The following is a 12,413-nucleotide window of genomic DNA, read 5'->3' as shown; positions in this document are numbered from 1 at the left end:
ACCCGTGTTTACTAGATCTAGAGCTCGTTCTGGAGGCTTGGAAACCTGCGCTCGGTTTCTTCGCCCTCTGAGACAGCTCGCTGCAGCATCCATCTTTCTCTGAGGAGATTGATATTGTTTGTGTGACTGAGTAGCATAAAATAAATAATATATATATATATATATATATATATATATATATATATATATATATATATATATATATATATATATATATATATATATATATATATATATATATATGTATATATATATATAAGACATGCACTGCCGAGGCAATGCATGTATTACATTGTTTCATTTTTATGCTTTTTTCTACACCAGACCGTGTTAACTAGTCTGGTTGCTGAGTACATTTAATTCTAAGGAATAAAATGACATTTATCTGACTATGTGAAGTTAGATGTACAGGGGCTCTAGGGATGTAATTTCTTGTGTGAGAACACATGTGTATGGCTCTTCCTCTGAGGAGGTTGAGGCGGTTAGGGGCTGCTGAGCGGAGCAGTCCCAACCATGTTCCAGCTCCTCGTTGCCGGTGGTGTCACTTTTGTACTCCGCAGATGTACAAAAGTTTTCACTGGATAGCCTTCATCATAACGTCCTGATGCCTAGGCCTAGGACGTTTTGAGGGCCAGCTCCCTCTGGGGAAGAGTGGTGTATACCGCATTACACGGTGCCCGTCTCTCCTCAGTGCCCTCAGGTGATCGTTCTGCCAACCCTGCCGGAGTTCCAGGGCGCAGTGGTCTCCGGCGAGTGCTTCTCTCAGTTACCGCCCGGAAATGTAGCAGTGCTAAGAGGCTCGCTACCTCTACGGAGGTCTCTAGAGCAGCTAGTACGGTCGTCCCCTGCCGATCCACCGCTTCAGGGCACCGAGCTAGTGGCTCTAGGCGCACCAGAAGCCAGTCTTGTGAGACTGGTTCCCTTAGGAGGTCACATGGCGGTCTGGGAGCCCCTGCCAAGTGTATTTCATGTGGTCCTGCCCCAAGCAGGCTCTGGTCTAGTCTTCCTAGCAGACGATGTGGGTCTGAGGACCGTCATTTTTAGGAGACTTCAGCTACGAGAGTCCTGATGCTGTGGCTCAGGACCTCTGAGGGTTGGGGAAGAGCGGTGTACACCTCATTACACGGTGCCCGTCTCTCCTCAGTGCCCTCAGAAGATCGATCTGCCAACACTGCCGGTGTTCCAGGGCGCAGCGGTCTCCAGCGAGCGCTTCTCTCAGTTACCGCCCGGAAACGTAGCGGTGCTAAGAAGCTCGCGACCTCCTGGGAGGTTTTCAGAGCAGCTAGTTTGGCCGTCTCCTGCCTGTGCGCTGCTTCAGGGTACTGAGCTAATTGCTCTGATGCCACCAGAGATAAGTCTTGAGAGGCTGATTCCCTTAGTAGACTATTTTGCAGCGTGAAACTACTGCCAAATGTGTCTCAGTGGGTCCCGCACACTGTAGTGAGAGGCCACAGAATCCAGTTCTGGTGGGCCCCAAGCAGTCTCTGGTAATGGAACAGAAGTAAACTCTCTCTGAGGATGGAGACCATCGATGTGGTCCCTCCTTGGGTTGCAGAGTCCAGGTCCTACAGCAGGTACTTCACTGTTCAGAGGAAGGATGAGGTGTTGTGTCCTTTTCAAGATCCGTGCCTTTTGAACCTCTCAGTCAGGGGACTGAAGTTTAACATGCCTGCATAGGCCAAGTCTGTGAACTGGTGTGTCACGATCTATCAAAAGATGCAATTATCTCCATCCTTCTTCATTGGAAGTTCCTGAGGTTTGCTTTTGGGGGCAAAAGTCTACCAATACGGATCTTCCACTGGCCTTGCACTCTCACCCCACACTTTCACGACTCAACTACATTGACGATTGGTTGATATCAGCTCAATCTGAGGTTCGGCACCGAGGTGTCGTTCTCACTCACATGAAAGAGCTGGGGTTAAGACTCAACGCCAAGGAAAGTGCGCTTTCTCCAGTTCAGAGAACTACTTATCTGGGCATGGTGTGGGATTCGACCACGATGCAGGCACGTATGTCACCTGCTCGGATCAAGTCGATTCTCACTGCAGTCGCGAGAGTGAGAGAAGGCCGGTCACTCACTGTCAAGCAGTCACAGATATTGCTGGGTCTGATGGCAGCTGCGTCCAACGTGAATACTATTAGTCTGCTGTACATGAGACCCCTACAGTGGTGGCTCAAGACCAAGGGGTTCTCCCTAAGGGGAAACCCACTTTGCATGCTAAAGGTCACGCGGCGCTGCCTACGTGCCTTGGATATGTGGAGGAAGCCTTGGTTCTTGTCTCAGGGCCCGGTGCTGGGAGCTCCTTGTTGCCGCGGGATGCTAGCGACGGACGCGTCCCTCACCGGCTGGGGTGTGGTCATGTTTGGCCAGCCTGCCCACGGTCTGTGGAGTGGTCGCCATCTGACATGGCACATCAATTGCATGGAGATGCTGGCCGTGCTTCGTGCACTTTGTTATTTTCTCCCAGACCAAAAAGGTCACCATGTGTTGGTGCGCACCGACAACACAGCGGTGGTCTCTTTCATCAATCACCAAGGAGGTCTGCATTCACGCCTTTATACAACCAGCGTACCAGATCCTTGTGTGGGCCCAGGAAGAATTCCTCTCGTTCAGAGCAGTTCACATTCCTGGGCATCTTAATATGGGAGCAGACATCCTGTTGAGGCAGGGGCCGAGGCCCGGGGAATGGCGGCTTCACACCGAGGTGATGAAGCAGAGTTAGAGAGATTGGCCAGACTCGGGTGGATCTGTTTGCATCTCCAGAGACATCGCTCTGTCCCCTCTGGCTTCCTCTGACTCATCCAGCTCCACTGGGGCTGGACGCCATGGTACAGACGTGGCCGAGGCTACATCTGTACTTTTTTCCCCTGATTGCTCTGCTTTCGGGAGTTCTGGAGAGGGTGTGCCGGGATGGAGTCTGGCTGCTGTTAGTAGCCCCATTCTGGCCGGGCCGGGAATGGTTCCTGGGCCTGATTTCTCTTTTTGACGGCACTCCATGGGAGGTTCCCATCAGGAGAGATCTCCTCTCGCAGGCGGAGGGTGCATCCCCTCATGGAGCTTAGAGGCTGTAGGTGTGGTCTTTGAGGAGGCACAACTCTTAGCTTCCGGTCTCTCAACTGAGGTTGTAAGACCGTTCTCCAATCCAGAGCTCCCTCAATGAGGAAACTGAAGTGGAAGCTTTTCACTTCTTGGTGCCGAGACCACCAGCTCAACCCAGTTAACTGCCCGGATGGTACAGAGTTCCTGCAAGCTCTCCGCAGGGTTGACCCACTCCAACCTGAAGGTCTACGTGGCAGCCATGGTGGCCTACCGCGCCCTTCTCGGTGGCCAGTCAGTGAGCAGAAACCCTCTGGTTACATGTTTCCTCCATGGTGCGCTGAGGCTGAGGCCTCCGGCCAGAAGAAGCTTATGCTAAGTGGTGAACAGGATGCTATCCTAAGTCTAAAGTCCTCTGATCTCCCCTCTCCTGGGGGTCAAGACTCACTCCTTCTGAAGTTTGGCCATTGGACGGGTTGTCCCCGATTTCTGTCAGGCTCCTTCTCCTTCTCTTGCTTCAGCTGTGCTCTTCCACACTAGGCAGAGATTTGAAATTCTCTGATTGTCTGGCGGCGTGGGCATTCTCATTCCCCAAACGTTCTTGATGCAGCTCGAGTTCCTGAAGAGTAACGTCTAAGGTTACGTATGTAACCCTGGTTCCTCGAAGGAACGAGACGCTGCATCGCAGTGCCACACCTCCGGCATCTCTGGCTGGTGCTTGCTTCATTCTTTGAGGCTGATTACCGCCGCTCAAGCTTTTATGCTTCCTGGTCTCTGACGTCTCGCCATTCCTTTGGACTGATTATACATGTTATTCAGAGACGTCACGCTGGACGCGTTCCCCAAACGTTCTGGACGCAGCGTCTCGTTCCTTCGAGGAACCAGGGTTACATACATAACCTTAGACATTTTTTACTGTTGTTAAAATATGATATTTACAACATTTTATATTGCTGCACAAATTAGCATTTCATATGTAAATATTCTTCATGGTTTTAAAAATACCTCAAATCTCAAGCAAATCACATAGAAAGTATATCCTTTTGTAATCATGTGTTTTTATTATCTTTGGTCTTTGTGTGCTTTTGTTATGGTCACATATGTAACATACGCAGGAGTAAACAGGAAACTGTGAGTCACAGCACGAGCACAGAACAGTGTAAACACACAGAGAACTAAGGGAGCTGCTAAGCTTCATCAGATCGTGTAAATCAGAGGAAAATTAATAGAAAAGATTATTATGTCGGAAGAAATATGAAGTAAACAAGAGTAAATATATCTATATATTTCCATGTACTGTACATGTATCTTTGGATATATTACCTAATTGATGCTGTTCAGTGAATCTATGTAAACACAGATAAACCGCTGCTGATTTGACTGAATATGAATGCATGATGAATTTCTATTGAGCACAGATTTATTATTTTGCACTAGACATAAATTACTAAATTACTGTGATTGCACCAATTGTTTTTTTTTAGCCTTAAAAACACAAATGAACAAGCATTGTCTCTGACAAATGGGCTCTTTTTCACATTTCCAGGTTCTCATCACGGAAGTAGTCCGTGTTTTTTTGCAAAATAACAGAGTATACCAAAATCTGTTGCTCACTCCATCTTGCCATCTCTCCCTCCCACTTTCTCTGTTCAACTCTCTATATAAACTCGTCACTTTACTTCTGGAGCCAAATTGACTAAGCGAACTGTTAAGGTGATTTTGATCCATTTGTATTGTATAATGTACAATACCTGCTCTGTATTGCATACTCTAAAAAATTATATCCTTTGTATTTCTATATCAGGGTAACGCAAGATCTTTTGGATATAAACTTCGTGTTTCATGGACTTTGGACTGTCATTGACATCTTACAAAGAAAACAAGCTACAAAAAAATCCTGATATGATTTTGAGTCACTGCATTATACCAATTGCAAAAGAACGATGAACTCTACAATGCTTCAATACAGCGCCCAAGACAGATTTATGGAAGCTTTTGTCAGAAATATCATCTTCGTTCTCTTTGGGATCATAATTAACTTCATCAATGGAGTGTTTGTGTTTACATTTTTTAGGAGTTCAATTTTCTACAGTGATCCAAGATATATATTATATATTCACTTGGTTATCAATGATATGCTTATGGTTTTTTTCAGTGTCACTCTTTCTGTGATGGCTTATGCATGGCCGAAGGTTCCTTTCTCGTTCTGTGTCATTCTGCTAATAATAACTGCTACTACTAATAACAACACTCCTCTGACTTTGGCCGGTATGGCCGTTGAGCGTTACATTGCCATCTGCAAACCACTGCATCACCATCAGATCTGCACAGTTCGCAGGACATATATCCTCATCTATCTGATTTGGGGTGTCAGCGTTTTACCTGGACTGACTGACTTGATTGTCATAGTAGTTGCTCGTCCTTTAGCTGTCTTTACTACTGCTACTCTCTGTAGTTCAACAAATGTGTATAACACACCATACCATGAAGAACTGAGAAAAGTTATAAATGGCATATACTCCTCTGTTGTGTGGGTAATTATTGTATTCACATATTGTCGAGTGCTGATTGCGGCCAGAAGAGCCTCCGCTGATAAATCCTCTGCAAAAAAGGCCCAAAGCACCATCCTGTTACATGGAGCTCAGCTTCTGTTCTGTATGTTGTCCTACATTACTGCTGTCATAGACAAGATTTCTGCTCAACTTCCAATAGATGATCGGAAAAAAGTGACCATTCCTAATTATTTTGTAACAAACTTATTGCCGCGACTGCTTACTCCCCTGATTTACGGTGTTAGAGATAAACTTTTTTGCAATCACATGAAAAGGATTTTTGCATGTAAAATACTTCTTGTAAAGGTTGAATCAACTAAACAGTGAGCAAAAGGTTTTTTTTGTTTTTCATGGTGATAATTGTTTTCTTTATTTACTCACTTCTGAAAACTGCTATTTTTAGTGAGTCCTTTATTATTAGACTTCTTTGGTAATGCTCACATATTTTAGTCATAAATTGTGAAATAAAAAATGGATGTCATCATAATATAATATATAACCGAAATAAGTAAAATTATATTATTTAAAAAAATTGTTTTTTTTCAAAAATTGCACATTTTTAATGGAAGTGGATTGCACTTAGATGAATGATTTGCAAAACTTGACACAAATGTCACGCTTGAGCCTATGGCATAATTCCTGAAGCTGGACTAGAGTGTGGTGCTAGAAATGCCAATGCAGATGATAATAATTGTAAATCTTGAATGCACTGTAATTTCCTTTGCATAAAATTGTATGTCAAATACAATTATATGAATAAAAAAATAAAAAACAATGTCTTACATTTTGTTTTTATATTCCTCATACCATATGCTTGTTAACATGATACATTTTTCTCCTTTTAATTTCCGTTTCAGATTCAATAAATGGATAAATCTTAATAAAGAAGTTTTGTATTTTAGCTTGACAAGCTGATCAAACCATCAAAATCTTTAGAAGGAAACGTAGACAACAACTACAGTCAAAAGTCTTTCTTCCAAAGAAAATGATACCACTGAATTTTACACTTTTGAACTGTCACAATAAACTCTACAACTCTATAATCTTAAAGGTATTCAGATGCTTTTTCTCGCAGTCATAATTAACTCCATCAAAAAAGTTTTTGTATTAATTTTCTTTGTATTATACTAATATTAATGAATTGCAACACTTGGTGCAAACATTGAATTGAAGCCTGTTTCATAAAACCTATAGCTGAACTCATAAATTAAATGTGCAACTAGCAATGCCATTTCCATGAGTTCACTACTTGTTTTTGAACACATACTAATAAATGCAACCTTGGGAAAATGGGCCTATTTGTCAATTTGTTGCAGTTTCCAGCTGTGAAATGACCTCTGCTGGCATTAAAACACAGATAACATTTATTCTTTTGTACACAAATGATGAATAAGGGTGCAGATTTGATTATTAAATACTTTTAAGATTTCTAAACTAATACACTGACAATTGCATCTCATGAACAGCTTCATATTTATGGCTTTTCTGACATAGTAAACTTGTTAAAGCTGCATTAGGTAACTTTTGTAAAAATATATTTTTTACATATTTGTTAAACCTGTCATTATGTCCTGACAGTAGAATATGAGACAGATAATCTGTGAAAAAAATCAAGCTCCTCTGGCTCCTCCCAGTGGTCCTACTGCCATTTGCAGAAACTCCATCGCTCCCGGTAAGAAAATAACCAATCAGAGCTGTGGTCCGTAACTTTGTTTGTGTTCAAAATGTAGAAACATGTATATAATAAGCGAGTACACCATGAATCAATTTTCCAAACCGTGTTTTTGGCTTGTCCTGAATCACTAGGGTACATCTATAATAAGTGTTTATATTCGGACTATTGTAGATTGCTTCGGGGGTACCGCGGCGGAGTTACCCAGTACCTTTGTGATTCTTCATAGACATAAACAGAGAGAAGTAGTTCCGGCTACGATGTTATTCCGCAAGACGCAAGCAGTTCTGTTTATTAACCGCTAGAGCGTCAAAAGTTACCTACCGCAGCTTTAAGTGGCTCATTTGGTCACGTGAATCACAAATCCACAAATTCATTTTGATGAATACTAAATCAATTTTTTTTTTTTTTTTTTTTTTTTTGGGTGGGATGAATTAATGCACATTCACATTTAGTCTAGAACATCTGCATAAATGCAGTTATTTTTAAGCCAATGTTGACATCTTATCTAAATGGTGATTTTTTTCAAAAAAACAGCAACAACAACAACAACGTTACCATTCTATATGTTTTTCAATATCCGTGCTTGCAAAGATTCTGCACAATCTTCTTGTTCAATATTCTCTGAATCCGGCTCAAATTGATATGTCAATATTGACTCCATCCTTAACTATACCAGAGCAGACAGATCTTGCTGCTTTGGCAAGGGGCAGGGCAGTACTGAAACACGGTCTAAACTGCTCACCAATCACAATGCACTGGGATGGCTAACCTATCACATCACATTTAGTTTTTCGGAAGGTGGGCCTTCATCAAACCCGGAACTAATCGAGCCATTTGTGCAAGACTGGGGAGAAAGTTAATGCAATAATATAAATTATGTAAAAAATGAATTAGTTTTTCGAAACACCAAGCATAAGAGCATGTTCTAGTACACCCCCTAAACAATTTCAAGACATTGTAAAAGGAACCCTTGTAATACAGTGGTTCTTTTATGTTTATGTTGCAAGTTCAGTGATGCAGGTAGTGACGATTCCCTCCAGCCAATCCGTGATCAGCAGTTTACACATCACGTTTTGGTAATAGCATGGTTCACTTGGAACCAATCAATCAATGAAGGTGGTAGCAAAAAAAAAAAAAAGTACCAGGTACCAGGCACTGTGCCCATTGGAACCCTCCCCCCACCCCCAAAATTGAACCGTACCATGCATGTGGTACCATGCAGTGGAAAAGTGCCATTAAAGTGACAGAGGTATGGGGTGGTGTACCCCTCTGTAGTTTTCAAGGGCACTCCAGTTGGTTATCGTGACACTGGACCACTCACATTTTCATCAGCATTGTCTAGTCTTATGTTGTTGTTGTTTTTGTTTTTTAAACCTTGACTTGGGCTATTCAATAAATTTGCGCAGAAGATTTGTATTAATTTCCATAGTTTCTTTTGCATTAAAAATACTGCGCTGTCCTGAAATCAACAGCCACTTTTTGAATAGGCTAATTAAGTGACCCAAGGGCAATGACCATATTCATAATCCCTGCCCTTTCCACAAACTATAAATGACACAGATGATTAACCACTGATTAAAACCCATGTGAGCTTCAGACTGAAACATGCAGTCCAGAACCAGTTCTGCTCGAGGTAAGTCTATCTACAAGACTTTTCAAAAGGAATACGCTAGATTAGTCTAGACAAGGTCACTACTCATGCACTCTCTCTCTCCTCATTCCCTTCCAGACTCTTGGTCATAAAGCACCGGAAAATGAACTCGACGACCTGGATTGTGGATAGTTACGAAGAAGCTCTTGTCAAAAACATTGTGATCGTTTCTCTTGGTCTTATCATTAACTTCATTAACGGAATGCTGGTGGTGACTTTCTTCTCCAATCCAATGTTTTCAAGAGACTCCAGATACATTTTATACATTCACCTGGTAATCAATGACATGTTCATGATATTCATATCAATGAGTTTATATGTGTTGACCTATGCATCCCATGTTGCAAATGCATCATTGTGTTACACATTGGTTTTTCTTGGTTCAGCCACTTTTATGATCACTCCATTGAATCTGGCTGGTATGGCAATAGAGCGTTTCATTGCTATTTGTAAACCACTGCATCACTCTCAGATTTGCACACCACGAAGAACCCATATCTTTATATGTTTGATTTGGGTTATAGGCGCTATACCTTCTCTAGCAGATATCATTATTTTACTCTTCGTCGAGCCCATATCTCTCTTCAGGTCTACTGTGCTTTGCTACACATATATTTTGTTCCCGTCAAAACACCACAAGGATCGCATCACTGCTTCACAAGTCATCTGTATGTCATTTGTGTGGATAATTCTCATTTATACTTATTGCAGAGTCCTGTTCACTGCCAGAAAGGCTGTTTCAAAGGGTTCAGCAAATAAGGCTCGGAGTACGATATTGTTGCATGGTGTCCAGTTACTTCTTTGTATGCTTTCCTATATCACTCCTGTTATGGATATATTTGTCATTCCTTTTTTTCCTGCTCACAGAACAAAGATCACTTTCTTTAATTATCTAATGACGAATATCATGCCAAGATTATTGAGTCCTTTGATATATGGGGTCCGAGACCAGAAGTTTCTCAAACAAATGAACGAATACTTTACATGTAAAGTTATAATTTTAAAAATAATGCCATCATGATTTTTTGTTTTTGCTACATTTATTTAAATTTGTATTTATTTATGATTTATGTGATATTTGTTTTATTTGAGAACATTACTGAGAACAGAAATTCTCTATAGTGGCTGAAAAACAACTCATACTTGAAAATTTATGCATTTTGAGTACAAACAAATGATGAATGACCTTTACTCAAAACTAACTTCACTGATGAATTTTCAATGCATTTAAAAGGCTGGTGTTTTGATGATTTTTTTGGGAAATCATTTACCCTCTAGTTCACACAGATGTTGTTAATTATATTATCTCTAGTAATTATGTATTATGGATTCATGACAACAAAAGTATTTGTGTCTTTATTTTGAATGGTAGGATTTTTTTCAATTAATTATTTCAATTACAATATATTTATAGCCAAACTATAGTTATAACATGAACGATTAGATAAAATTATCTATTAATATTGATAATAGTACTGTGTTATGATTATTTTTTATTAAATAAATTACCCTGTATTCGTATTGTTTTAATGTTTAGATTTATTGTACTTTTTTTTTCATCAAAGAGAATGTGCATTTTGCGATGAGGTTTAGAATAATTTAATGTTTAGGCGTACAAAATGTAACTGTCTTCCATATTGTACAGCTCATATCTGCCAAATAGCCAACTTCTGCCAACACTTCCACACATGCAATATTTGATCTTTTTCTCTGATTACAACCAAAGCTAAATTAGTATAAATGTAAAATACTAATTAACCTCCCTAGTCTTTTGTTAATTTGTCACATGACCGAAGCAATGAATTAAAGGGTTAGTTCATCCAAAAATGAACCCGTAAGACCTCTGTTCATCTTCGGAAGCTCTTGGACTAAATCTAAAATATCTTAAACTGTATTCCGAAGATAAACAGAGGTCTTACGGGTTTGGAATGACATGAGGGTGAGTCATTATTGACATAGTTTTCATTTTTGGATGAACTAACCCTTTATGTGCCTACACATGATCACTTATCGCTAGTGGCATTTTCACTGTTTGTTATCTTCTTTTTATACATTCTATGGTTATCATATGAAGGCACCCACAGGACAACCCCACCCCTCCATCTGAGGGTTGGCAACACTGTGACGGACAGTAATGTTAACAACGGCCTCGAGCGCTGTCACGGCGCGACCACAACAGCTTGACATTGTCTAATTTGGCACAGTCTTCCTGCTACACTAATAGTAGTACGGATTTCCTCTGTGTATACGTATCCTTACAAGTACAATTTTAGCTGGATTCTTTGTGTCCCCTTCAAAAATTGCTCTTGAGAAATTTTATAAGGCTTGTCCATCTGGTAGCATCACACAAAAGAGCTGGTGTAGCTCAGATAGCAGAAAACATCTCAGGTTACGAATGTAACCATGGTTCCCTGAGTAGGGAAGGAGACACTGCATCCTCTAGCGGTCGCTATGAGGAATGCCTCCTCGTGACCCGGGTTTGAAGCATACATTAAAAAAACACCAACAAGTTGGCCGGCAACAGCCCCTGACATCACTACCAGTGCAACTATAGATAAATAGGTGCCAGCAGAACACGTCATTCACTTCTACATCTTAAGGTTGCGTCCAAAGCATGTCAGAAAGCTAGAGGATGCAGTGTCTTGTTCCCTACTCAGGGAACCATGGTTACATTCATAACCTGAAATGTTCCATTTCAAGGGAACTTCGAACTGTGTTCTCTAGGGGTCGCTACGGGGAACAGTTGAGGGGAGTGCAGGCCAGAATCATGGCAAGCACTAGGTACCAACTCTACCATTTTCATGGGAATTGCCAATGGGACGTTAGACCGCTGTCTGTGACATTATCCCTTACGGCCAAAGGCCTAGGCTACATACCCAACTTACCTCTTAGGGCCTCGAACCGGGGGAGAGCTCGAGGCTTGGAATCAAGAAAGATTCCTTTAAATTGATATGGCAAGGAGTCTAGCATTTTAAACTAAGTCTTGCCTGTCACACAGGGGCTACCACTTGCTCTTGCATGAGCTTGCTTAAGGAACTGTCTCAACAGATCCCTAGTAGTAACACCCTGTTTAAACAGGTATACAAGGATACTTAGGTGGAATGGTGCCCAAGATGAATGGGGCTTACCAACTCAAGAAAGGGCATGAAGCAACCACGGAAAGTCCTCACCCTATAGGATTTTAGAAAGAATGCAAAGCCCTAGCATGCAAACTTACACATTGCCCACATAGGCCTTCATGTTGAGGGAAGTGATGCTTGAAGTGCATTAATAAAGACGCACTGGCTGAGTGGAGTCCAAGGAACCAAGGTCTAACCAACTCAAAGAAAGGGAACGAAGCTGAGCGCGTAACCCATACCATACAGGATTGCAGAAAGTGCAAGTGCAAGAGTCTTGCGTGCACACTTACCACTTACGTGAATTCTAGAAAGTGCACAAAGTGTTCAACCTGCACACGCACCACCATATGGATTTCAGAAAGTACACAGAGCTTAGCGT

At 41.5% G+C, this 12,413-nt stretch overlaps 2 protein-coding genes across 2 annotated transcripts; both read left to right on the top strand.

Moving 5' to 3' along the window:
* The first annotated feature begins 4,853 nt into the window (after window positions 1–4,853).
* Window positions 4,854–5,916, top strand: LOC113051087 (odorant receptor 131-2-like). The gene has a single exon (XM_026214699.1). The coding sequence runs from the start codon at window positions 4,981–4,983 to the stop codon at window positions 5,914–5,916; it is 936 nt and encodes a 311-aa protein (XP_026070484.1). The 5' UTR covers window positions 4,854–4,980.
* Window positions 5,917–9,018: 3,102 nt separating this feature from the next.
* LOC113051086 (odorant receptor 131-2-like) lies at window positions 9,019–9,936 on the top strand. Its single transcript, XM_026214697.1, has one exon. It carries the CDS (start codon window positions 9,019–9,021, stop codon window positions 9,934–9,936), a length of 918 nt encoding a protein of 305 aa, XP_026070482.1.
* Window positions 9,937–12,413: the final 2,477 nt, after the last annotated feature.

This window comes from Carassius auratus, chromosome 31 (assembly GCF_003368295.1).
Source record: "Carassius auratus strain Wakin chromosome 31, ASM336829v1, whole genome shotgun sequence".
NCBI lineage: Eukaryota > Metazoa > Chordata > Actinopteri > Cypriniformes > Cyprinidae > Carassius > Carassius auratus.
This window is presented reverse-complemented; position numbering and strand designations above follow the sequence as displayed.